At 43.8% G+C, this 22,876-nt stretch overlaps 1 protein-coding gene and 2 non-coding genes across 3 annotated transcripts; all 3 read left to right on the top strand.

Moving 5' to 3' along the window:
* The first annotated feature begins 1,551 nt into the window (after positions 1-1,551).
* Positions 1,552-22,381, top strand: HSPA9 (heat shock protein family A (Hsp70) member 9). Its single transcript, XM_004042589.4, has 17 exons — positions 1,552-2,457; positions 3,568-3,626; positions 3,839-3,926; positions 6,500-6,681; positions 8,587-8,711; positions 9,931-10,004; positions 10,092-10,198; positions 10,536-10,698; positions 10,992-11,084; positions 15,920-16,129; positions 17,625-17,852; positions 19,057-19,161; positions 19,731-19,848; positions 20,219-20,313; positions 20,854-20,946; positions 21,128-21,268; positions 21,606-22,381. The coding sequence occupies exons 1-17, from the start codon at positions 2,377-2,379 to the stop codon at positions 21,681-21,683; spliced, it is 2,040 nt and encodes a 679-aa protein (XP_004042637.1). The 5' UTR covers positions 1,552-2,376; the 3' UTR covers positions 21,684-22,381.
* LOC115934822 (small nucleolar RNA SNORD63) lies at positions 16,614-16,681 on the top strand. The gene has a single exon (XR_004070565.1). It is a non-coding gene; the product is annotated as a small nucleolar RNA SNORD63 (small nucleolar RNA).
* Positions 18,675-18,744, top strand: LOC115934823 (small nucleolar RNA SNORD63). Its single transcript, XR_004070566.1, has one exon. It is a non-coding gene; the product is annotated as a small nucleolar RNA SNORD63 (small nucleolar RNA).
* Positions 22,382-22,876: the final 495 nt, after the last annotated feature.

The raw sequence follows: 22,876 nt of genomic DNA, 5'->3' as shown, positions 1-22,876 counted from the left end.
GAAACCCTGTCTCTACGAAAAATACAAAAATTAGCCAGGCGTAGTGGCGCACGTCTGTAATCCCAGCTACTCGGGGGAGGGGGGCGCTGAGGCGGCAGTGGAATCACCTGAGCCCAGAGAGGTGGAGGCTGCAGTAAGCTGAGACTGCACCACTACACTCCAGCCTGGGCGACAGAGGCTAAAGATGGAGTCTCACTCTGTCGCTCAGGCTGATCTCGAACTCCTGGGTTCAAGTGATCCTCTCACCTCGGCCTCCCAAAGTGCTGGGATTACAGGCGTGAGCCACCGCCTGGCCACCCCTGCCTTCTGAGAGAACTAAAAAACAAGAGAAATGAAGTGTTAAGTAACTAGTGAGGATAACATAATAATAGCTGACAGTTAAGAGTATGTGGGAGGCTTTTTAAAAACTTTTAGAATCTATATAATCTATAACCCATGTTACGTTAGACTTTTGTTTATTTTCTTACTCCCACTGCCATCCTCCTCAGAATGTAAACTCTTCAGTTAGCTTCTTTCCCTCCCCAACTTCCCCAAAATTTCCTTCACAGTTCCTCACCCAGGGGTGACTACTTAATAATACTGATCTTCCTGAAGAGATAGGGGGTCTGAAACATTTCTCTTTTTTTGAAAGCGGGCTTCCAGGACAAATTGCTTCATCTCCAAAATCAAGTTCAATCTGTCATCAGCCATTCATTCGTGTTTTGCTTTTGCTGTATTCCTACCACCTAGGAGAGTGACTGACACACGGTAGGCATGCCAAAACATATCTGTTGAATCAATTAATTCCTCTTCTTAAAAATTTAAAACTGGGCTGGGTGCGGTGGCTCACGCCTGTAATCCCAGCACTTTGGGAGACCGAGACAGGCAGATCACGAGGTCAGGAGATCGAGACCATCCTGGCCAACATGGTGAAACCCGGTGTCTACCAAAAATATAAAAATTAGCTGGGCGTGGTGGCGCGCGCCTGTAATCCCATCTACTTGGGAGGCTGAGGCAGGAGAATCGCTTGAACCAGGGAGTCAGAGGTTGCAGTGAGCCGAGATGGCGCCACTGCACTCAAGCCTGGCGACAAAGACTGCCTCAAAAAAAAAAAAAAAACCTAAAAACTGGTCACAGGGTAGTGAAGTAGTTGACATCCTGCCACCAGCACAAGGTTTAAAAAGGGCCAGAGGAGTCTCAAGTCAGGCCCAGCACAGTGGGGAGAGGAAGAACCTGAAGTTCAGCTATTTTTCTTTTTTTTCTTGAGACGGAGTCTCGCTCTGTCGCCCGGGCTGGAGTGCAGTGGCGCGATCTCGGCCCACTGCAAGCTCCGCCTCTCGGGTTCACGCCGTTCTCCTGCCTCAGCCTCCCGAGTAACTGAGACTACAAGCGCCTGCCACCACGCCCGGCTACTTTTTCGTATTTTCAGTAGAGACGGGGTTTCACCGTGTTAGCCAGGATGGTCTCGATCTCCTAACCTCGCGATCCGCTCACTTCGGCCTCCCAAAAGTGCTGGGATTACAGGCGTGAGCGCCCGGCCAAGCTCAGCTATTTTTTTTTTCCTTTGTGCAGGCTAATTGGCCTAATGTTCTGTGTGAATCAAACGCTTTGTAGTTGGAAACCCAAGACCCCTGTGATAAAACGCAACACGAAATTGTTTAACGTCTGTATATCCAAGTGTCTTTCAAGTTGTGAACAACGGGCGGGACCAAGCAACAAAAGTACTGACGTCCTCACTTCACAAAGCCACAAGACAAGATGGCGCCGTCCTACAGGAGCGGGAGCTGGGAACACGTCCACGCCCGCGGGGTGTGCACGCGCCCGGGCTCGCCCCAGGGAACGCTGGCGTGCGCTCGGGCACCCAATGAGCGCTGTAGTTAGTCTCCACCCATGTTTTCCGCCACTCCTTGCGCACATGCGCTCTAGGGTCTTAGCTGGATGTCTGTTGCGCAGGCGCAACAGGCTCCTCCTCCCGCGCAACTGACGCAAGAAGACTGTAATCGGTTCGCAATTTATCCCGTGTGACCTTGAGTCTTTCCTGTCGCCGAGGACCGGGGCTGTCCGAGGTGCTGCCTTCATACCCCTCTTCCTCCCCTGGACTCTTTCTGAGCTCAGAGCCGCCGCAGCCGGGACAGGAGGGCAGGCTTTCTCCAACCATCATGCTGCGGAGCATATTACCTGTACGCCCTGGCTCCGGGAGCGGCAGTCGAGTATCCTCTGGTCAGGCGGCGCGGGCGGCGCCTCAGCGGAAGAGCGGGCCTCTGGGCCGCAGTGACCAACCCCCGCCCCTCACCCCACGTGGTTGGAGGTTTCCAGAAGCGCTGCCGCCACCGCATCGCGCAGCTCTTCGCTGGCGGAGCGATTGTTTGCTGCCTCGTACTCCTCCATTTATCCGCCATGATAAGTGCTAGCCGAGCTGCAGCAGCCCGTTTCGTGGGCGCCGCAGCCTCCCGGGGCCCTACGGCCGCCCGCCACCAGGTGAGGAACTGTGGGACCTTCCCGAATGGGGTCACGGCCTCGGGCCTTGGGCCTCGGGCGTCGCTGCGGCAGGCCGCGCGCCCTTTAGGGTTTGAATTCTCCAGGATAGGTCAGGCGGGAAGGAAGGTAACGGGCCTTCCATAGTTAGCGCTGCCGGCTCAAGATTTTGCCCAAGGTTTTGCCTCCGGCTTGGGCCCTGCTGAGTCACACCCCTCGCGATCTAGAGTGTCATTTCAAAATTACCAGGTAGTGGTCCTGATGGCCTGTTCTGTGGCTGAATGGAAAGGTTTGGCCTTGGGGGTGAGGGATGCAGTCTGTTGGGAAAGCCACTATTTTCAGTTTTATCTTTGGCTCCTTTACAGAATACAGTGTGTGTAAAGATCCCGTTGATACGGTGAAATAAAATAAGTTCTGAGTCGGAACTCCAGTTTTCGTGCTTAGCAACATTTTCTCAAAATCTGTGGTGTAAGATTGTACTCGTTTGTTACTTCAGAAAAAAAAAGCAGATCGTGGGGCGGAGAAAAGGCTATGGAGTGGTTACTTGTTTTCTAAAATAAAAGACAAATGCTTTGGAGAACAGGAATTGTATGTGGGCATTAAGGAAGGCTTGGAAGGAGCCTGACGTTAAGTTGTAATAAAGGTCTTTTATCCTAGTGAAACGCCACTACTTTTCTTTTTTCTTTCAAAGACCCTTAGTAACTCTAGTTCTTTTAAACTAATTGCACGGCAAGGTAAGGGGAAGTGTTTTCCCCCAGGGGACATCTGGCAATGTCTGTGGATATTTTAGGTTGTCACTAACTTACTGGGGTGCTTATTGGTTTCTAGGGTGTCGAGGCCAGGGATGCTGCTGTATATCCTACAATGCACGGAACAGCCCCCACCACAAAAATTTGGCCCAAAATTAATAGCGCCACGGTTGAGAAATCCTACTGCAATGTGATTCTAAGGCCATCTTTTATTTACCTTTTTTCATCTTACTTATTTGGGAAACTTTAATATTTACTGTTTTAGTAGCTTAATGTATTTTATATACTAAGTGAGCCCAAGTTTTCTCTTTTTCCTCCCAGGATACACACTGGTTGGTGACTGAGTCAGTTTTTTCTTTTTTAGGATAGCTGGAATGGCCTTAGTCATGAGGCTTTTAGAATTGTTTCAAGGCGGGATTATGCGTAAGTATAATATCATTTCCTTTGAGAGGGAATACATATTAAACTTCAAAGCAGTGTTTTCTACATTTGTGATTATTCTTCTCTGTAATTATTTATCTGTATTTATTTAGAGATTATGTAGTATACCACTGTTAATTTTCCAATTAAATATTCCAGTGACTTTGGTCTATCAAGATAACAATAGCTGTGACACTGTTCTAAATGTCTTACAGATCAGAAGCAATCAAGGGAGCAGTTGTTGGTATTGATTTGGGTACTACCAACTCCTGCGTGGCAGTTATGGAAGGTAAACAAGCAAAGGTGAGCATGATTGATAACTAGTACCTTATCCAGAATCTGTCCAGAATTCTGTGCTCTTTTCCTTAGTTAAGGAATTTGAGAACCTGATTTGCGCTTTTTTTTTTTTTTGGAGACAGTCTCTATAGCCCATGGTGGAGTGCAGTGGCACGGTCTCCGCTCACTGCAACCTCTGCCTCCTGGGTTCAAACAGTTCTCCTGCCTTGGCCACATAGCTGGGATTACAGGCGTGAACCACCATTCCTGGCTAATTTTTTGTATTTTTAGTAGAGACAATTCCACTGTGTTGGCCAGGCTGGTCTTGAGCTCAAGTGATCCACCCGCGTTGGCCTCCAAAGTGCTGGGATTACAGATGTGAACCACTAAGCCTGGCCTGGAAGTACTTCCAACTAAAACAGCAAAAACATAACTATAGATCAGGGCTGACCGGGCATAATGGCTCACGCCTGCAGTCCCAGCACTTTAGGAGGCCAAGGGGGGTGGATTACCTGAGGTCCTGAGTTCAAGACCAGCCTGGCCAAAATGGTGAAACCCCGTCTCTACTAAAAATGCAAAAAATTGGCCAGGTACAGTGGCTCACGCCTGAAATCCTAGCACTTTGGGAGGCCAAGGCGGGTGGATCACAAGGTCAAGAGATCGAGACCATTCTGGCCAACATGGTGAAACCTGTCTCTACTAAAAATACAAAAATTAGCTGGGCGTAGTGGCACACACCTGTAGTCCCAGCTACTCGGGAGGCTGAGGCAGGAGAATCGCTTGAACCCAGGAGGCGGAGGTTGCAGTGAGCCAAGATCACATCACTGTACTCCAGCCTGGGTGACACAGCGAGACTTTGTCTCAAAAAAAAAGAAGAGACTATAGATCAGGTTTTTCATACCCAATGTTGGGACAAGAATCTTTACTTCCACATGGAGAATTACATCTACTTCTAAATTTTTGGGGGGGTTGGCCACAGATATCAGGCATATAGGAAAAATGCCAAGAAGCCCAAATTAGGGCCAAGAGAAGGAATAATCTCTTGGTGCCAAACAAGTGGGATAAGAAGACCATAGACAGTTCAGGTTATTTCAGAAGAGGAGATTGGGGGGAAGGGAAGTATGAAAGCAAAAGAGGCTGTGAATGGAAGAAGCAAGAGTCAAGAATTCCAGGTGCTCTAAATCTTGCTAAGAACCTGGTGGGAATAAAGGTTGCATGTACAGAGTAAGGAGGCTTCAAAAGAAATAGCCTGCGCATTACTTCAGATATGAAGCTCTACTTCTAGTCTGTCTCTGCACACCCAACTTTGTTTCAATTTAGAAAATGCAGCACTTCGGTGGTTACCAGAGTAACCAAACAGTGCAAGCCATTCCCACCCCTCTTAATAGTAAATTAGTAGTCCTACCTCTATACCACATTTAAATCCTTTTCTGGGAAGTTAGATACATACAATTATCAGCACTACAAAGGTTCACCTGACAAGAGTCTTAAGCAACCAAAGCAGCTTTTAAAATGTAAATCAGGGCCAGGCCTGGTGGGTCATGCCTGTAATCCCAACACTTCGGGAGGCCACTTGAGCGTGGGAGTTGAAGATCACCCTAGGCAACATAGCAAAACACTGTCTCTACAAAAAATTAGCCGGGCATAGTGGTGTGCCCCTGTAGTCCCAGCTACTCTGGAGGCTAAGGTGGGAGGATCAGCTGAGCCTGGCAGGTCAATGCTGCAGTGAGCCGTGACAGTGCCACTGCACTCCAGCCTAGGTGACAGTGAGACTTTGTCTCAAAAAAAAAAGCCAGGCGCCTTGCCTCACGCCTGTAATCCCAGCATTTTGGGAGGCCAAGGTGGGCGGATCGCCGGAGGTCAGGAGTTCGAGACCAGCCTGGCCAACTTGGCAGAACCCCATCTCTACTAAAAGTACACACACACACACACAAAATTAGTTGGGCGTGGTGGCAGGCACCTGTAATCCCAGCTACTCAGGAGGCTGAAGCAGGAGAATTGAACCCAGGACAGGAAGTTTGCAGTGAGCCGAGATCGCGCCACTGCACTCCAGTCTGGGTGACAGGAGCGAGACTCCCTCTCAAAAAAAAAAAAAAAATAGTAGTTTGAAAGTAAAGGACTAAAGATACCTTAAATATCTACTGTTCATTAACTATCAGCAGTAAAGCATGCCCGGTAGTATTGTTCATGTGCATTTGTTTTGCAATTTGGGAGCTGTTTTTGTGTCTTAAATGATTGCTGCAAAGATACCAGTAATAGGCTGGGCGTATTGGCTCATGCCTGTATCGCAACACTTCGGGAGGCTGAGGCGGGCAGATCACCTGAGGTCAGGAGTTCGAGACCAGCCTGGCCAAAATGGTGAAACCCCCGTCTCTACTAAAAAATGCCAAAAAATTAGCTGGGTGTGGTGGTGCACGCCTATAGTCCCAGCTACTAGGGAGGCTGAGACAGGAGAATCGCTTGAACCCAGGATGCAGAGGTTGCAGTGAGCCAAGATTGTGCCATTGTACTCCAGCCTTAGCGACAGAGTGAGACTCCATCTCAAAAAACATACCAGTGATAACTACAAACTTACTCTCTATCACATTTTGGGAGTTTAGGTGCTGGAGAATGCCGAAGGTGCCAGAACCACCCCTTCAGTTGTGGCCTTTACAGCAGATGGTGAGCGACTTGTTGGAATGCCGGCCAAGCGACAGGCTGTCACCAACCCAAACAATACATTTTATGCTACCAAGCGTCTCATTGGCCGGCGATATGATGATCCTGAAGTACAGAAAGACATGTGAGTAACAGCAGAAGTTTTTTGCAAAAAGCAGTTATTTGCAAGGGCCACACAGAAGAGCTTCAGCATGTTGATGAGGATCCCTGGAGCACCTTACTTTAGTAATTTTACTTATTGTCCCTAGGGGAAATCTGTACCACTGCCAAAAGGGTAATCCCTTTAAAAAATTCATTTTTGGCCAGTGCAGTGGCTCACACCTGTAATCCTAGCACTTTGGGAGGCCGAGGTGGGTGGATCACCTGGGGTCAGGAGTTTAAGACCAGCCTGGCCAACATGGTGAAACCCTGTCTCTACTAAAATACAAAAATTAGCTGTGCATGATGGTGGGTGCCTGTAATCCCGGCTACTCAGGAGGCTGAGACGGGAGAATCACTTGAACCCGGGAGACGGTGGTTGCGGTGAGCCAAGATCACTGCCACTGCACTCCAGCCTGGGCTGCTGAGACTCTGTCTCAAAAGAAAAAAATTCATTTTTGTCTTTACAGATTAGGTCTTTGCTATGTATTGACATGATACATGAAAATTTGCAAAGCATTCCTAAACCACATAGTTCAGTGTTGAATACATAAGGCAGAAATGGCATAGGTTCTATCATGTGTTGATCCAGTACAGAAAAATACTTGATTTTTCTTTTTTCTTCCCCCCTCCCAATAGAGACGGGGCTCACTATGTTGCCCAAGTTGGTGTTGAACTCCTGGACTCAACTGACCCTCCCACCCCAGCCTCCCAAAGTATTGGGATTACAGGCATGAGCCACCATGCCCAGCCTGCCTTTTTCTAAAATAGACATACTAGAGGCTCGGTGGGGTGACTCACACCTGTAATCCTAACACTTTGGGAGGCTGAGGTGAGCTCAGGAGTTCGAGACCAGCCTGGACAACTTGGGGAAAAGCCGCCTCTGCAAAAAATACAAAAAAGAGCCAAGCTCGGTGGTGCGCGCCTATAGTCCCAGCTACTAGTGAGGCTTGAGCGTTGAGGGGCGGAGGTTCCAGTGAGCTGAGATCATGCCATTGCACTCCAGTCTGAGTAATAGCAGTGAAACCCTGTCTCAAAAAAAAAAAAAAAAAAAAAACTAGAAGCATAGGTAGAGTTTCCTGTTGTATACAAAATGTTTTAGGCGTAGAGCAGTGGCTCATGTCTGTAATCCTAGCACTTTAGGAGGCAGAGGTGGAAGGACTGTCTGAGGCTGAGTTTAAGACCATCTAGGCCAACAAGGCAAGACTGCGTGTGTCTCTGTCTATATAAATTTTTAAAAATTTCAACAGCTTTATTGAGCTTGAGTAGAATATGAATTCTGTATGCATGGAGTCGCGTGGACCTCTATGACTGGCTTCTTTCACTTAGCATGTTTTCAAGGTTCATCCATGTTGTAGCATGTGTCAGTACTGCATTCCTTTTTATGGCCAAATAATACTATACTGTATGGACATACAGCACATTTTGTTTATCCATTTGTCAAGTGATGGACATTTGAGCTGTTTCTGCTTTTTGGCTATTAGAAATAATGCTGCCATAAACATTTGTGTACAAGTTTTTGTGTGGACATACATATTTCCATTTGTCTTAGAGAGTAGAATTGCTGGATCATACAGTAACGGTTTCATCAAATTATTCTAAAGTGGCTGCAAAAATCTTCTGCCTGGGGTGCTAAGTAAAGAATGTTGAGGTTTCATCATAATGTTTTTATATGTTAGTGATTGCTTTCTTTTTATTTATTTATTTCATTTTGCCTTGTAATCCTCATAAACCACGTTAGTGATTGCTTTCTAAAGAATTTCACAAACTGTCATTTGTTGGCCATGAATGAGTCTCTTGGGGTGGAAGATGGATGTTCATGGTGTGTGGTAATTTTGTCATGGTAAGTTGTGCAGGTAGTTTTCTCTAATAGAATTTTTGTGTCTTACAGTAAAAATGTTCCCTTTAAAATTGTCCGTGCCTCCAATGGTGATGCCTGGGTTGAGGCTCATGGGAAATTGTATTCTCCGAGTCAGATTGGAGCATTTGTGTTGATGAAGATGAAAGAGACTGCAGGTGAGTGGGTTTAGTTCACATCTGGGAAAGTTCTAAGAACAATGATTCCTGTGAGATCACTAGCTCCCTGTGCCCCAGCATCCTGTAGATGAATCTGTGGTCCCTTTTGTATAGAAAACCTGGGAATGGCAAAACTGTGTTACACTTCACGCTTTCCCTGCAGATTGAATTAATCTTCAAATCTCACTAATGATGGCTGGCTTGTTTCTTTTTTTCCAGTAGGCGGTAATGTTCTATATTGAAAGCCACAAGACTACACATTAAGCTTTTGTCCCTGTTAGGTATAAATTAGAACTTCCTATTTGAAGTGGCTGTTGTAAGTCTAAAGGTCATTGTAGTTTAGTGAACCTTCACTAAAATGTTGAAAGAGTGATCTTAGGGGTTTCTGTTTTTTGGGTTTTTTTGGTTGTTTTTTGAGACAGAGTTTCACTCTTGTTGCCCAGGCTGGAGTGCAGTGGAGTGCAGTTGCCCAGGCTGGAGTGCAGTGGCTCACCGAAGCCTCCGCCTCCCGGGTTCAAGCGATTCTCCTGCCCTCTCCCTCCCCCCCAACGTAGCTGGGATTACAGGCATGCGCCATCATGCCTAGCCACTTTTGTATTTTTAGTAAAGAGATGGGGTTTCTTCATGTTGGTCAGGCTGGTCTCTAACTCCCGACAAATCAGGTGATTCATCCGCCTCAGCCTCCCAGAGTGCTGGGATTACAGGCATGAGCCACCGTGCCCGGCCGGCCGATCTTGGGTTTATTTGTTTGTTTTGAGACAAGAGTCTCGCTCTGTCGCCCAAGCTAGAGTGCAGTGGTGCGATCTTGTCTCACTGCAACCTCCGCCTCCCGGGTTCACACAATTCTCCTGCCTCAGCCTCCCGAGTAGTTGAGATGACAGGCATGCGCCACCATGCCTGAATAATTTTGTATTTTTAGTAGAGATGGGGTTTCTCCATATTGGTCAGGCTGGTCTCAAAACTCTCAACCTTAGGTGATCCGCCCGCCTCAGCCTCCCAAAGTGCTGGGATTACGGGTGTGAGCCACCGTGCCCGGCCTGATCTTGGGTTTTTAACCAGTGTATTTACTTGGAGTGTTTTCCTGCAAGGACGTATTAGGTCTCTTACCAAAAGACTGATGAATGTTGTCTGTGGCTCCAAAAGGATGACACAGGTTGTTGGGCTATATTAATAATTCTGTTCTGACAGAATTCCATGATTGAATTTCATTCTTTTCCAGAAAATTACTTGGGGCACACAGCAAAAAATGCTGTGATCACAGTCCCAGCTTATTTCAATGACTCGCAGAGACAGGTGAGGTCAATTAGCATTCTTATTCACAAAAAGTAAGGTGCCTGGGATGGAAGGGTACAAAAATGTTTTTCTCTTTGTTTTCTCTAGGCCACTAAAGATGCTGGCCAGATATCTGGACTGAATGTGCTTCGGGTGATTAATGAGCCCACAGCTGCTGCTCTTGCCTATGGTCTAGACAAATCAGAAGACAAAGTGTAAGTTTATGCAGTAAATTTCTCACCTGGATGTGTGAAACTAAAGTGTCACTTAATTTCTTAGTAATTGAACCTTAAACTAAATAAACTTAACTAAATAACTTAACTAAATAAACTTAAACTAAATAGTGCTTTTACTGATTTTAAGTCTGTATTGTCTTTGTTTTTTCATTTCAAAACCATTCTTTTGTTTTCTTTTGGGCCATGGTAATTTAACTAGTATATATCTCAGGGAAATAGCTTAGATTATCTGTATTTGGTTATTGAAATTTATATCCTGGTGATAGGTTTTGTTCCTTAAGGATTTCTTTTCTTTTTTTTCACAAATCATTTACAGCATTGCTGTATATGATTTAGGTGGTGGAACTTTTGATATTTCTATCCTGGAAATTCAGAAAGGAGTATTCGAGGTGAAATCCACAAATGGGGATACCTTCTTAGGTGGGGAAGACTTTGACCAGGCCTTGCTACGGCACATTGTGAAGGAGTTCAAGAGAGAGGTGAGTTACCAATGTGGTTAATATGTAGACGTTGGGATATTGAGAAATTCTTTGTTCAGATTGCTCTTTGCTTTGTTTACGAGTTCAGTTCAACCCCCTTATTCTAGACACAGATACTGTTTTCAGAATAGATTATTTTTTTTCCCTACACATTAAGGGTAATAAAAAGTAATTCATGCTTATATATAAAGGTATGACTCCATTTTGTGTCGTTCCACCTTATTACTGCAGTTTAAATTTATTTATCACCTCACTAATGCTGGTGTTTGGTGTTCAATGTCTTCACTTTATAGACAGGGGTTGATTTGACTAAAGACAACATGGCACTTCAGAGGGTACGGGAAGCTGCTGAAAAGGCTAAATGTGAACTCTCCTCATCTGTGCAGGTGAGACACGGAAAATTCGAGCAGTCTTGATGGATATTTTCAGCCGGAGCTTATTTAAAATAAATAGTATTTTCTAATTGGCCTAATGTCAGTTGAGTTTTTTTGTTTGTCTGTTTGTTTGTTTTTTCAGTTTTCTGGTTTCTAGAGACCTTTGCCATGAGCACAGGGACAGTAAGGTCTTTAGTTTCTTTATGAGCTGAAATTTTTTTAACCACCCAAATCAGTTACGTATACTGGAGCTAAATAATATGTGAATGATGCGCTGGGTGTACTTGTTTGCCTTTCAGTTAAAGACATTTATTTTAAAACCTGCTCTGGCAGTGTTTAAAACTAGAATTACTAGCTTGGAAAAACTGCTGTCTTAACTGACAATATTAAATAACCTCTCCTTGTGAATTGGAGAGTCTCTGAGTGTCTTTTTTTTTTTTTTTTTTGAGATGGAGTTTTGCTCCTGTTGCCCAGGCTAGAGTGCAATGGCGTGATCTCGGCTCACCGCAACCTCTGCCTCCTGGGTTCAAGTGATTTCTCCTGCCTCGGCCTCCCAAGTAGCTGGGATTACAGGTGTGCACCACCATGCCTGGCTAATTTTTGTATTTATAGTACAGACAGGGTTTTGCCATGTTGGCCAGGTTGGTCCTTGGACTCCTGACCTCAGGTGATTGACCTGCCTCGGCCTCCCAAAGTGCTGGGATAATGGGCATGAGCCACTGAGCCCGGCTAATTGTCTCTCACTTAATAATTTGAAAAATTAGCTGGTCATAGTCTACACAACTGTGGTCCCAGCCACTCCAGAGGCTAAGAGGATTGTTTGAGCCCAGGAGGTTGAGGCTGCAGTGAGCCATGATCACACCATTTCACTCCAGCGTGGGTGACAAATGAGACCCTGTGTCCAAAAATGACAATAATTTGAATCACCAGTCTAGAAAAAGAGCTGAAGCTTGTGTAAGTTTCCGTCTGTGAGCATCAGATTTACACAGCCTCTTTGTCAGCTTGGTTAGCTGCAGTTCTGAGAGGTGAAACTTGACTTCACCACCAAGAATAGAATTATATAAACCATGTTAGATCTGTGTTAGAGACCCATGAAGATAGAAAGCAGCAGATCTATTTCCGGTGTCTTGGGTGACAGCAGGAAAAGCAGAGCTGTGACACCTTTATTTTGATCACCCACAAGGGAAGAGGTATTTATGATGGTTGTCACTGTGTTGGTAAAGTGGTTGCTGCTAATGAACCTTCCCCTCAAACCTGGATTTTTTTTTTTTTTTAAGTGGCTGTGAGGAGTGACATAGTTATACACACGCATCCATGGTCTTGCTGATGTTACTTTGCCCCTGCTATCATGGAGTGGCAGAACATTGCAACGTTGGTTAGGGTTGAGGTTGAAATACCTGGCACTGCCAGAAGATAAGTTTGTAATTCTTCCCAGGGATTTGACATTTGGGGTAGGGGATGCGAGGTGTTGGAAGAGATTGGTTGGTTTTAATTAGTGTGGCTGCATCCTATTGATAGACATTTTGATTGTTTTCCAGTGTTTATTATAGCAAGATATATTGAGCATCCTTACACATTCAGTTTTGCATAGGTGATTTTAAATCTATAGAATAAATTCTTAGCGTTTATTACCCTCATGCAGATTATATTGTGGTTTGGAAAGATGGACATTAATTAGAACAGATTAGTAAACGTTAAACTAGAAGTGATACAAAGTAAAGGTTAAGGGTGGTTCTGCAAGCATTCTGCTGGGGTTCAAGTCCCCATTGTATCGCTTATTAATTGATGATCTTGGATGAATTAACATTACTGTTACTTATCTACAAAACAAGGATAATAGTGGTACTCTTTCCCTAAGAGTTGTGAGCATTACCAAGTTCATAAATATTACACGCTTAGGAAAACATAGGAAATTGTGAATACTCTAAATGTAAGTTACTATTAATGTAACAAATGGTAAAAATGCAGTTATAATTTAAGAAGGGGACGCACTTTGGGTGGCCAGGGCAGGAATATCACTTGAGCTCAGGAATTGGGGACCAGCCTGGGCAAAATAGTGAGAACCCCCGTCTCTACAAAACTAGCTGGGCGTGGTGCACTACACCACAGGTGCGTGCCTGTAGTCCCAGCTACTCAGGAGACTGAGGCACAAGAATCTTTTGAGCCCAAGTGTTTGAGGCTGCAGTGAGCTGTGAATGCCACTGCACCCCAACCTGGGCGACAGAGCAGGTCTCTTAAAAGCAATCTAAGAAGGGGCCGCACGCAGTGGCTCACATCTGTAATTTCAGCACTTTGGGAGGCCAAGGCAGGTGAATCACTTGAGGTCAGGAGTTCCAGACCAGCCTTGCCAACATGGTGAAACCGTGTCTCTACTAAAAATACAAAAATTAGCCAAGTGTGGTTGCAGGTGCCTGTAATCCCAGCTACTCAGTAGGCTGAGGCAGGAGAATCGCTTGAACCCAGGAGGCAGAGGTTGCAGTGAGCCCAGATGGCACCACTGCAGTCCAGTCTGGGCGACTGAATGAGACTCTGTCTCAAAAAATAAAAATGAAAAATAAAATAAAAATAATAAAAATAATCTAAGAAGGTACCTGAGAGAGGTGTTCAGCATAACAAGAATAGCATCTGAGAGATGAGTTTATTAGAAAAAGATAAATGGGCATGTGTAATGGGTTAAGAGTAAGGCTCTCAGGTGAAGACCTGAGAAAGGGCCAGAGTGGCCAAAAGGGCAGAGTGAAGATTGGGGTCGGTTGTTGGTGGGCATGGAAAATGAGGCTAGAGCAGGCTTGTCCAACCTGCAGCCTAGAATGGCTTTGTATGTGGCCCAACACAAATTTGTAAACTTTCTTAAAATACTGAGGGTTTTGTTTTTTGTTTTTGTTTTAAGCTCATCAGCTATTGTTAGTGTTAATGTATTTTTTGTGTGGCCCAAGGAAGCCAAAAGATTGGATACCCTTGGGCTAGAGGCTCTATAGATTTGGCATCTCTCCCAAGATAAGTGAATACAAACCCCACAGGAGTTGAGGATAGTAACATGGTCATGTGTCGATTTGTGAAAAGCCCTTTGGCTGGGGTAGAGTGGAGAATTGTGAAGGGCAGAACGCACCCTGAGTGGGTGTGGGGGGGCTGTTGGTAACCATGTGTTGAGAAAAGACTTTGATGAGAGTGAGAGTGAGACATAAGTGGTTGGGTTTGAGAGAGGAGGGTAAGGAGAGAACATTGTGATAGATGTTGGACTGGTTGTAGAGGGTTGAGAGTTAGTGCTGGAGATTTTCAGGTTGCTATTAGCTTTTAGTGTTTAGAGTTGTGCTACTATAATAGCCAAATACGGGTTTTGAATTAATTAAAATTAAATAACATTTAAAATTACATTTCTCAGTTACACTAGTCTTATTTCAAGTGCTCAGTAGTCATGTTAGTGGTTGCTGAATTGAGCAGCATAAGGAGCATTTTCATTGTCACAGAAAATTCTACTGGATAGCATTGATTTAGATAATTCTGTGTTCTGATTTGGTTAATCAACATTTTGCAAAAAAGAAATTGTCAATAATATTTAGGTATCACTATTCTACAGATGGTGTGTTAACTCTATTTATTAAGTATTCAAATGTTTAGGATACTTCTCCTGAAGAAAGATGGTTAAGGACTCACTCTCAGTTACATACTGTAAGATCCCATGTTGTACTGGGATTTGGGATTTGTTAAATACTGGATGTTACATGGTGTGACTGTCATCTGTTCTCCATGGATGTGATGGCCATACAAGTCAGTCCTCATACATTAATGAGAGCATGTCTGTAGCTTTCGTATCACTTGTAAACGTCCTGGAACTTACAGAGCCCAGGGTTAATGGCATGTTACTTGGTTCAGAACGTAACTTTGACATTTCTCTTCACCTACATGGGATATTTTTAAAACTTGGTGAAGGAAAACATCAGTAGTGTGGTTCTAATGAATATTTAGTGGCAGAATAGTTCTTTATCTTCTGAATGGGGATTTTTTTCCTGCTTATCTGCTGCATTCTTGTTAATAACTATAAACTTTATTAAAACATTCTATAGTGCTTATCTCTGGGGAGATAAAACATTGTTTTTCTGTTTTTTTGAGATGGAGTTTCACTCTTGTTGCCCAGGCTGGAGTGCAGTGGCACAATCTCGGCTCACCGCAACCTCCACCTCCCGGGTTCAAGCGATTCTCCTGCCTCAGCCTCCCAAGTAGCTGGGATTACAGGCATGTGCCACCACACCCGGCTAATTTTTTTCGTATTTTTAGTAGAGACGGGGTTTCACCATGTTAGCCAGGTTGATCCACCCGCCTCGCCCTCCCAAAGTGCTGGGATTACAGGCGTGAGCCACTGCGCCCGCAAAACATTGCATCTTAAAGAGTAACTATTCTTGGCTGGGTGGGGTGGCTCACACCTGTAATCCCAGCACTTTGGGAGGCTGAGGCAGGCGGATCACGAGGTCAAGAGATCGAGACCATCCTGGCCAACATGCTGAAACCCCATCTTTACTAAAAATACAAAAATTAGCTGGGCATGGTGGCACATGCCTGTAGTCCCAGCTACTTGGGAGGCTGAGGCAGGAGAATCGCTTGAACCTGGGAAGCGGAGGTTGCAGTGAGCCAAGATCATGCCACTGCACTCCAGCCTGGCGATAGAATGAGACTCTGTCTCAAAAAAAAAAAAAAAAAGTATTCTTGGTGACTATTCATTTAAATTAGATCTCACCCTCCCTGTGGTTTTGCAAGTCTTCTGTCCTAGGGCATGGTCATATTTTAGTTGACGTAATAAATGTAACCGTCATTTGGCCTGCTCACTGACATGCAATTAAACATTTCCTTTGCAGACTGACATCAATTTGCCCTATCTTACAATGGATTCTTCTGGACCCAAGCATTTGAATATGAAGTTGACCCGTGCTCAATTTGAAGGGATTGTCACTGATCTAATCAGGAGGACTATCGCTCCATGCCAAAAAGCTATGCAAGATGCAGAAGTCAGCAAGAGTGACATAGGAGAAGTGATTCTTGTGGGTGGCATGACTAGGATGCCCAAGGTATGGACCAGTGGAATTCTGTCATGAAGAGAGAGGGCTGGCGCATAGTGTATTCTTGGGACAGGTGGCACAAATACATGGCCCATTCTGCTGGGGTGACCTAAAAGGGAGATGAGATTATATCCTCACTAAAGAATTCTTTTCTGTTTGTTTTGTTAAAATTGAAGAATAGGCCGGGCATGGTGGTTCACGCCTATAATCCCAACACTTTGGGAGGCTGAGGCGGGCAGATCACATGAGTCCAATTTATATATATGTATGTATGTATGTATGTATGTATGTATGTATGTATGAAAAATTAGGAGGGGCAGAATTTCTTTAGGGGCAGTAGCAGGGAGGATCCCGAACTCAGTCATAGAATTTTTAGGATTGAAACAAAGTTTGAGGTCAGAGAGGAACATAAAACCTTGGTAATACCCCGCCCTCGGCCACCATCTTTGTACATGTGTCTTTGCAGTTTAGTGCATCTCTTTGACAAAGATTTGTGCAATGATGTATTTTATTCAACACATCATTCTGAAAGAACGTGTGGAAAACTAATGACTGAGCACAAACCTGTTGAAGATGCAGTTCTTGGTAGCCTAAATAGGATTATCTTGGACCTAAGATAGTGACCTTGTTTTTTTTCTTAATTTTTCCATTGAAATACATGGCCTTAAGGAAATATGAAAAAAAAAAAATGAACCTGGAAAAAAAAGGTCCTGGACCAGGTGGATGCCTCATATATTAAGACATCCCCGAGGCCAGGTACAGTGGCTTACGCCTGTAATCCCAGCACTTTGGGAGGCCAAGGCAGGCGGATCACGAGGTCAAGAGATCGAGACCATCCTGGCTAACACGGTGAAACCCTGTCTCTACTAAAAATATAAAAAATTTGGTGGGCGCCTGTAGTCCCAGCTACTTGGGAGGCTGAGGTAGGAGAATGGCGTGAACGCAGGAGGTGGAGCTTGCGGTGAGTGGAGATTGCGCCACTGCACTCCAGGCTGAGCGACACAGCGAGACTCCGTCTCAAAAAAAAAGAAGAAGAAAAGAAATTATCCCCGATACTATTCAAATGGAACTTTATCACTAATAAACACAAGGGAAGACCATGCCCCATGTTAGCAATGCAAATTATTACTACAGCTGCCTATGATAATTTGGTCTTTAGTTGATAATATACAAGAGAATGTGGACTTCTAAGTCCCCTTGCCTTGCATCCTCTGTTTCAAATGATTTAATGTGTTGTGTAGGAAAGCAGATAATAAAACCTAGGAGAATCCTTCCCAGATTTACAAGGGTCATGAAGGAGATACTCCTATAGGTATAAAGTGTATGAGTGTCAGAAGATCATTAGCAGGAACCCAAGTACGAAATGGTTATTTGAATAAACATTCTCAGATTTGAGTTAGCCTGTCTTGAGATCTGGCTGGGAGCGTAGGACATGTGCTCCCTTTTGTTCTGCTCAGGTAGTTCCCAAGTGTGGGCTGACAGGTTCTTTTTCCTTGATGTTCAGGTTCAGCAGACTGTACAGGATCTTTTTGGCAGAGCCCCAAGTAAAGCTGTCAATCCTGATGAGGCTGTGGCCATTGGAGCTGCCATTCAGGGAGGTGTGTTGGCCGGCGATGTCACGGATGTGCTGCTCCTTGATGTCACTCCCCTGTCTCTGGGTATTGAAACTCTAGGAGGTGTCTTTACCAAACTTATTAATAGGAATACCACTATTCCAACCAAGAAGAGCCAGGTAAGAGCCATCACTTCCTACCTTGTCACATGGGTTTTAGATTCTATGACGGATGTAATTGCAGCCACTTTCATGAGTTTTTTCTAGAAAACTTCATTTTTTTCTGTTTTACAGTTTAGAATAGTGAATAGTTAACTGTGGGTGGTGAGAATCCTGTGTTTTGTTTTTTGTTTTTTTGTTACCAGAAAAGTTCTTACATGTTAGCTGGTAGTGATGATTATAGGAAGGACATCAGTAGTCTCCTCCACAGGATTAACATAATTTGCTAAAAGGGATCTCAGTCATTTGAGACTGAATTCCCTGTAGTCTTCTGTTCTCAAAGACAGTAAAAAGGATAGTCTGGACCAGACTTAGGGGAGTGTTCTTATCTTATGGATGAATGAAGGGGGTGGTATGAGGGTACCGAGATACCAAGTAGGGCTACTTGGACATGGCTTGTTCTTGAAGTAGGAATTATTTCTGGCTGGGCACCGTGGCTCATGCCTGTAATCCCAGCACTTTGGGAGGCTGTGGCGAGAGGATCACTTGAGCTGAGGAGTTTGAGACCAGCCTGGGTAACATGGTGAAACTCCCTCTCTCCAAAAAGTTAAATTAGCCGGGCATCGTGCTGTGTACCTGTAGTCCCAGCTACTCAGGAGGCTGAGGTGGGTGGATCACTTGAGCATGGGAGGCAGAGGTTGCAATGAGCTGAGGTCATGCCACTGCACTCCAGCCTGGGCGACAGTATGAAGTGAGGCCTTGTCTCAAAAAAAAAAAAAATTGTTTCCTGACTTACCCAATCTTGTAATGTTTTTCCATAAAACTATGGTTGTTGGTATATTTGTGCTGTGATGTATTTGTCAACACATCACTCTGAAGAAAAGTATGTGGTGACTTCCTGTGACTGAGCATGATACATCTTCTTTCTCTGATCCCGTTTCCCCAGATGAGCATGTTTCAACATTTTAGTTCCTTTTGAGGACTTCTGTCCTAATGCTGCGTCTTTGTACAATGCATTTGCTTAGCTGAAACAATTGCTATTGTATGCCCATTTGCTGTACTAATCCTACTTCTATTCCCTATAAAGACATCAGCCTTTGTTCTGAACATACCGTAAATTAGGAGTCTTCCAGTCTTGGAATGTGAACCTTTGGCTTTCATTTTTTCTATAGAAATGGAGTAGGTTAATCACATTGCCAACCCAGGAGGGTTTCTTCTTCCCTAGGTATTCTCTACTGCCGCTGATGGTCAAACGCAAGTGGAAATTAAAGTGTGTCAGGGTGAGAGAGAGATGGCTGGAGACAACAAACTCCTTGGACAGTTTACTTTGGTAGGTATTGTGAATCCTGAATACTATGCCTCCTTCACTGTAAAGTGAGATAATATTCTAAGCCATAAAAATATTAGTATAAACTGCTGGCATACACATACATACTGAGTAGTCTTGAGAAGAAGGGATGCAACTGGATACCCATGGCATCAGCTTTTACCTGAAAGCCTTGCTTTTTCCTTGTGCCTTAGGAATTTCCTCAGAAATAAACTCCTGATTACTCATTTAAAAGACATTTGATATTGTTACTGGTTTCTGATCAGCATTGCTTATTGGTTATTGGTGAGGTGAATAATAGTGAGGAGATTTGCTGTCTGTCATTTAGTGTGTCCACAGGTACATACAGCCATTATGGTTACTTGCTATAGCTAAACTTCACTGGTATAAAACCAGTTGATTTCAGGCAGCGAACTACTACTGTTGCTTATAAACTTTGTGTTTTGTACATTAAATCACTTGTTTCTCCCAGGAACCAAGTGACTTGTTTACTAGAAAACCATATAGATTTGGAAATAATAGCACTGGACCCCTCTGTAAGAGGACCTTACTCTGGATATTATTTATTTTAGATTGGAATTCCACCAGCCCCTCGTGGAGTTCCTCAGATTGAAGTTACATTTGACATTGATGCCAATGGGATAGTACATGTTTCTGCTAAAGATAAAGGCACAGGACGTGAGCAGCAGAGTAAGTCACCTTGTTTATCAGACCCTAAGAGTGAGGTGAGGGAGGTCTTGGGAATAGACCCTCTTAGGATGATGAGTCCTCTGCCCCTCAGTTATCAGATTTACTTGTACAAGTGTAGTGTTTATTCCCCCCAAACAGGCACTGAGCCTGTGGATTGCTGAAGTTTTGATGGGCAAACAGGCCAGTTGGTGTTTGTGTATATATTGGGTCCTTGGTTTCATTTTGCTTTATAGGACTATAGGGTATTTCTCCTCTTCATAATTTGTATCAAGATTGGCTGCTATGAGCAGGAGTACTCTTAATGCAATGGAGGAAGAAGAGGCATATAACTTTACTTGGGAATTAATGAAATGCCTTCTGTTTACTACAGTTGTAATCCAGTCTTCTGGTGGATTAAGCAAAGATGATATTGAAAATATGGTTAAAAATGCAGAGAAATATGCTGAAGAAGACCGGCGAAAGAAGGTGATTACTTTTTGTCTTCTGAACTTTAATCTTAGTAAAGCTCAGTCTTGACAGTGGGAGTTTGGGGCTGGGCGCAGTGTCTCACTTCTGTAATCCCAGCACTGTAAGCCCACTGCCAAGGTGGGCAGATCGTTTGAAGCCGGGCATGGTGGTGCACGCCTGCAGTCCCAGCTACTTGGGAGGCTCAGGCAGGAGAATCGCTTGAACAAGGAAGTGGGAGAGTTTGGACATGTCATAGGTTGTGGGTAAGAGAAAACCTAAGATAATCTATTCTTCCTTCCCCGTTGTTTATACCTTATGTTTGCAGTGCCTTTATTATTTCTTCTGTTTTCCCTGTCACAATTCTGATGTTACAAAATCTAGCGCAAATCTCTCTCAAAGCCGTCCCAGACTACTTCATGCCACTCTTGATTTCTCCCTCTTACTCTATTTTTATCTGTAACTGTATGTAACACATAGCTTATTGTCTTACTGAGTATAGACATTCAGCAAACTTTGGTTGATTGGAAAGTCTTCGTTTAAACTTCTAATTTCTCTAAGGAACGAGTTGAAGCAGTTAATATGGCTGAAGGAATCATTCATGACACAGAAACCAAGATGGAAGAATTCAAGGACCAATTACCTGCTGATGAGGTGAGTTCTATTTTAAAGTAACTCAAGAGGTTGAACACATTTTTACCAATGCCAGTGAAGTTTATTTTTCTGTGGGTTTTGATAGGGGTTTAATTATTTTAAAATGTTTCTAAATAGTACTTCTACTTGTAATGGTACAGGAGACCTGGAAAAGTAAGGATTTTTGTTTTCTTTTTTTAAGTGCAACAAGCTGAAAGAAGAGATTTCCAAAATGAGGGAGCTCCTGGCTAGAAAAGACAGCGAAACAGGAGAAAATATTAGACAGGCAGCATCCTCTCTTCAGCAGGCATCATTGAAGCTCTTCGAAATGGCATACAAAAAGGTACAAGGGCTGAAGTGGATTTTGATTCTAACTTGATCTGGATGGAACTGTTCTTGATGACTGTCACTGGTGGCTCCCTCCATAGCCATTTGTGGAATTTAGAGTGAGATTAGAGTTGGGAGATAGTCCCCTGCTGTCTTGACTCTACTTTGGCATTGGGGTTAGTGTCAAAGGGAAGGAATCCAGAAACCACCAGTAGGGTAGAAAGTGGGGAGGGGGAGTGGAATAGAAATGAATGATGAGGACACATGTGGGTCCCTCATCTTGGAGTGCAACAAAGAGCAAATGGTTAGCCCTAACATTAAATCTGAGTGGCTCTCAAATGTTTTCTTAACAGATGGCATCTGAGCGAGAAGGCTCTGGAAGTTCTGGCACTGGGGAACAAAAGGAAGATCAAAAGGAGGAAAAACAGTAATAATAGCAGAAATTTTGAAGCCAGAAGGACAACATATGAAGCTTAGGAGTGAAGAGACTTCCTGAGCAGAAATGGGCGAACTTCAGTCTTTTTACTGTGTTTTTGCAGTATTCTATATATAATTTCCTTAATTTGTAAATTTAGTGACCATTAGCTAGTGATCATTTAATGGACAGTGATTCTAACAGTATAAAGTTCACAATATTCTATGTCCCTAGCCTGTCATTTTTCAGCTGCATGTAAAAGGAGGTAGGATGAATTGATCATTATAAAGATTTAACTATTTTATGCTGAAGTGGCCATATTTTCAAGGGGTGAAACCATCTCGCACACAACAATGAAGGTAGTCATCCATAGACTTGAAATGAGACCACATATGGGGATGAGATCCTTCTAGTTAGCCTAGTACTGCTGTACTGGCCTGTATGTACATGGGGTCCTTCAACTGAGGCCTTGTAAGTCAAGCTGGCTGTGCCATGTTTGTAGATGGGGCAGAGGAATCTAGAACAATGGGAAACTTAGCTATTTATATTAGGTACAGCTATTAAAACAAGGTAGGAATGAGGCTAGACCTTTAACTTCCCTAAGGCATACTTTTCTAGCTACCTTCTGTGTCTGGCACCTACATCCTTGATGATTGTTCTCTTACCCATTCTGGAATTTTTTTTTTTTTTAAATAAATACAGAAAGCATCTTGATCTCTTGTTTGTGAGGGGTGATGCCCTGAGATTTAGCTTCAGGAATATGCCATGGCTCATGCTTCCCATATTTCCCAAAGAGGGAAATACAGGATTTGCTAACATTGGTTAAAAATGCAAATTCAAGATTTGGAAGGGCTGTTATAATGAAATAATGAGCAGTATCAGCATGTGCAAATCTTGTTTGAAGGATTTTATTTTCTCCCCTTAGACCTTTGGTACATTTAGAATCTTGAAAGTTTCTAGATCTCTAACATGAAAGTTTTTAGATCTCTAACATGAAAACCAAGGTGGCTATTTTCAGGTTGCTTTCAGCTCCAAGTAGAAATAACCAGAATTGGCTTACATTAAAGAAACTGCATCTAGAAATAAGTCCTAAGATACTATTTCTATGGCTCAAAAATAACAGGAACCCAGATTTCTTTCCCTATTTCTGCTTTTCTGTCCTCAGTGTACTGGCTTGTCCCAAATTCTCTGATGTAGTTCTAATTATCA

The sequence above is a fragment of the Gorilla gorilla genome, chromosome 4, assembly GCF_029281585.2.
Source record: "Gorilla gorilla gorilla isolate KB3781 chromosome 4, NHGRI_mGorGor1-v2.1_pri, whole genome shotgun sequence".
In the NCBI taxonomy this organism is placed as follows: Eukaryota; Metazoa; Chordata; class Mammalia; order Primates; family Hominidae; genus Gorilla; species Gorilla gorilla.
Note: the sequence above shows the minus strand (reverse complement) of the source record. Positions and strands in the feature narration are given on the sequence as shown.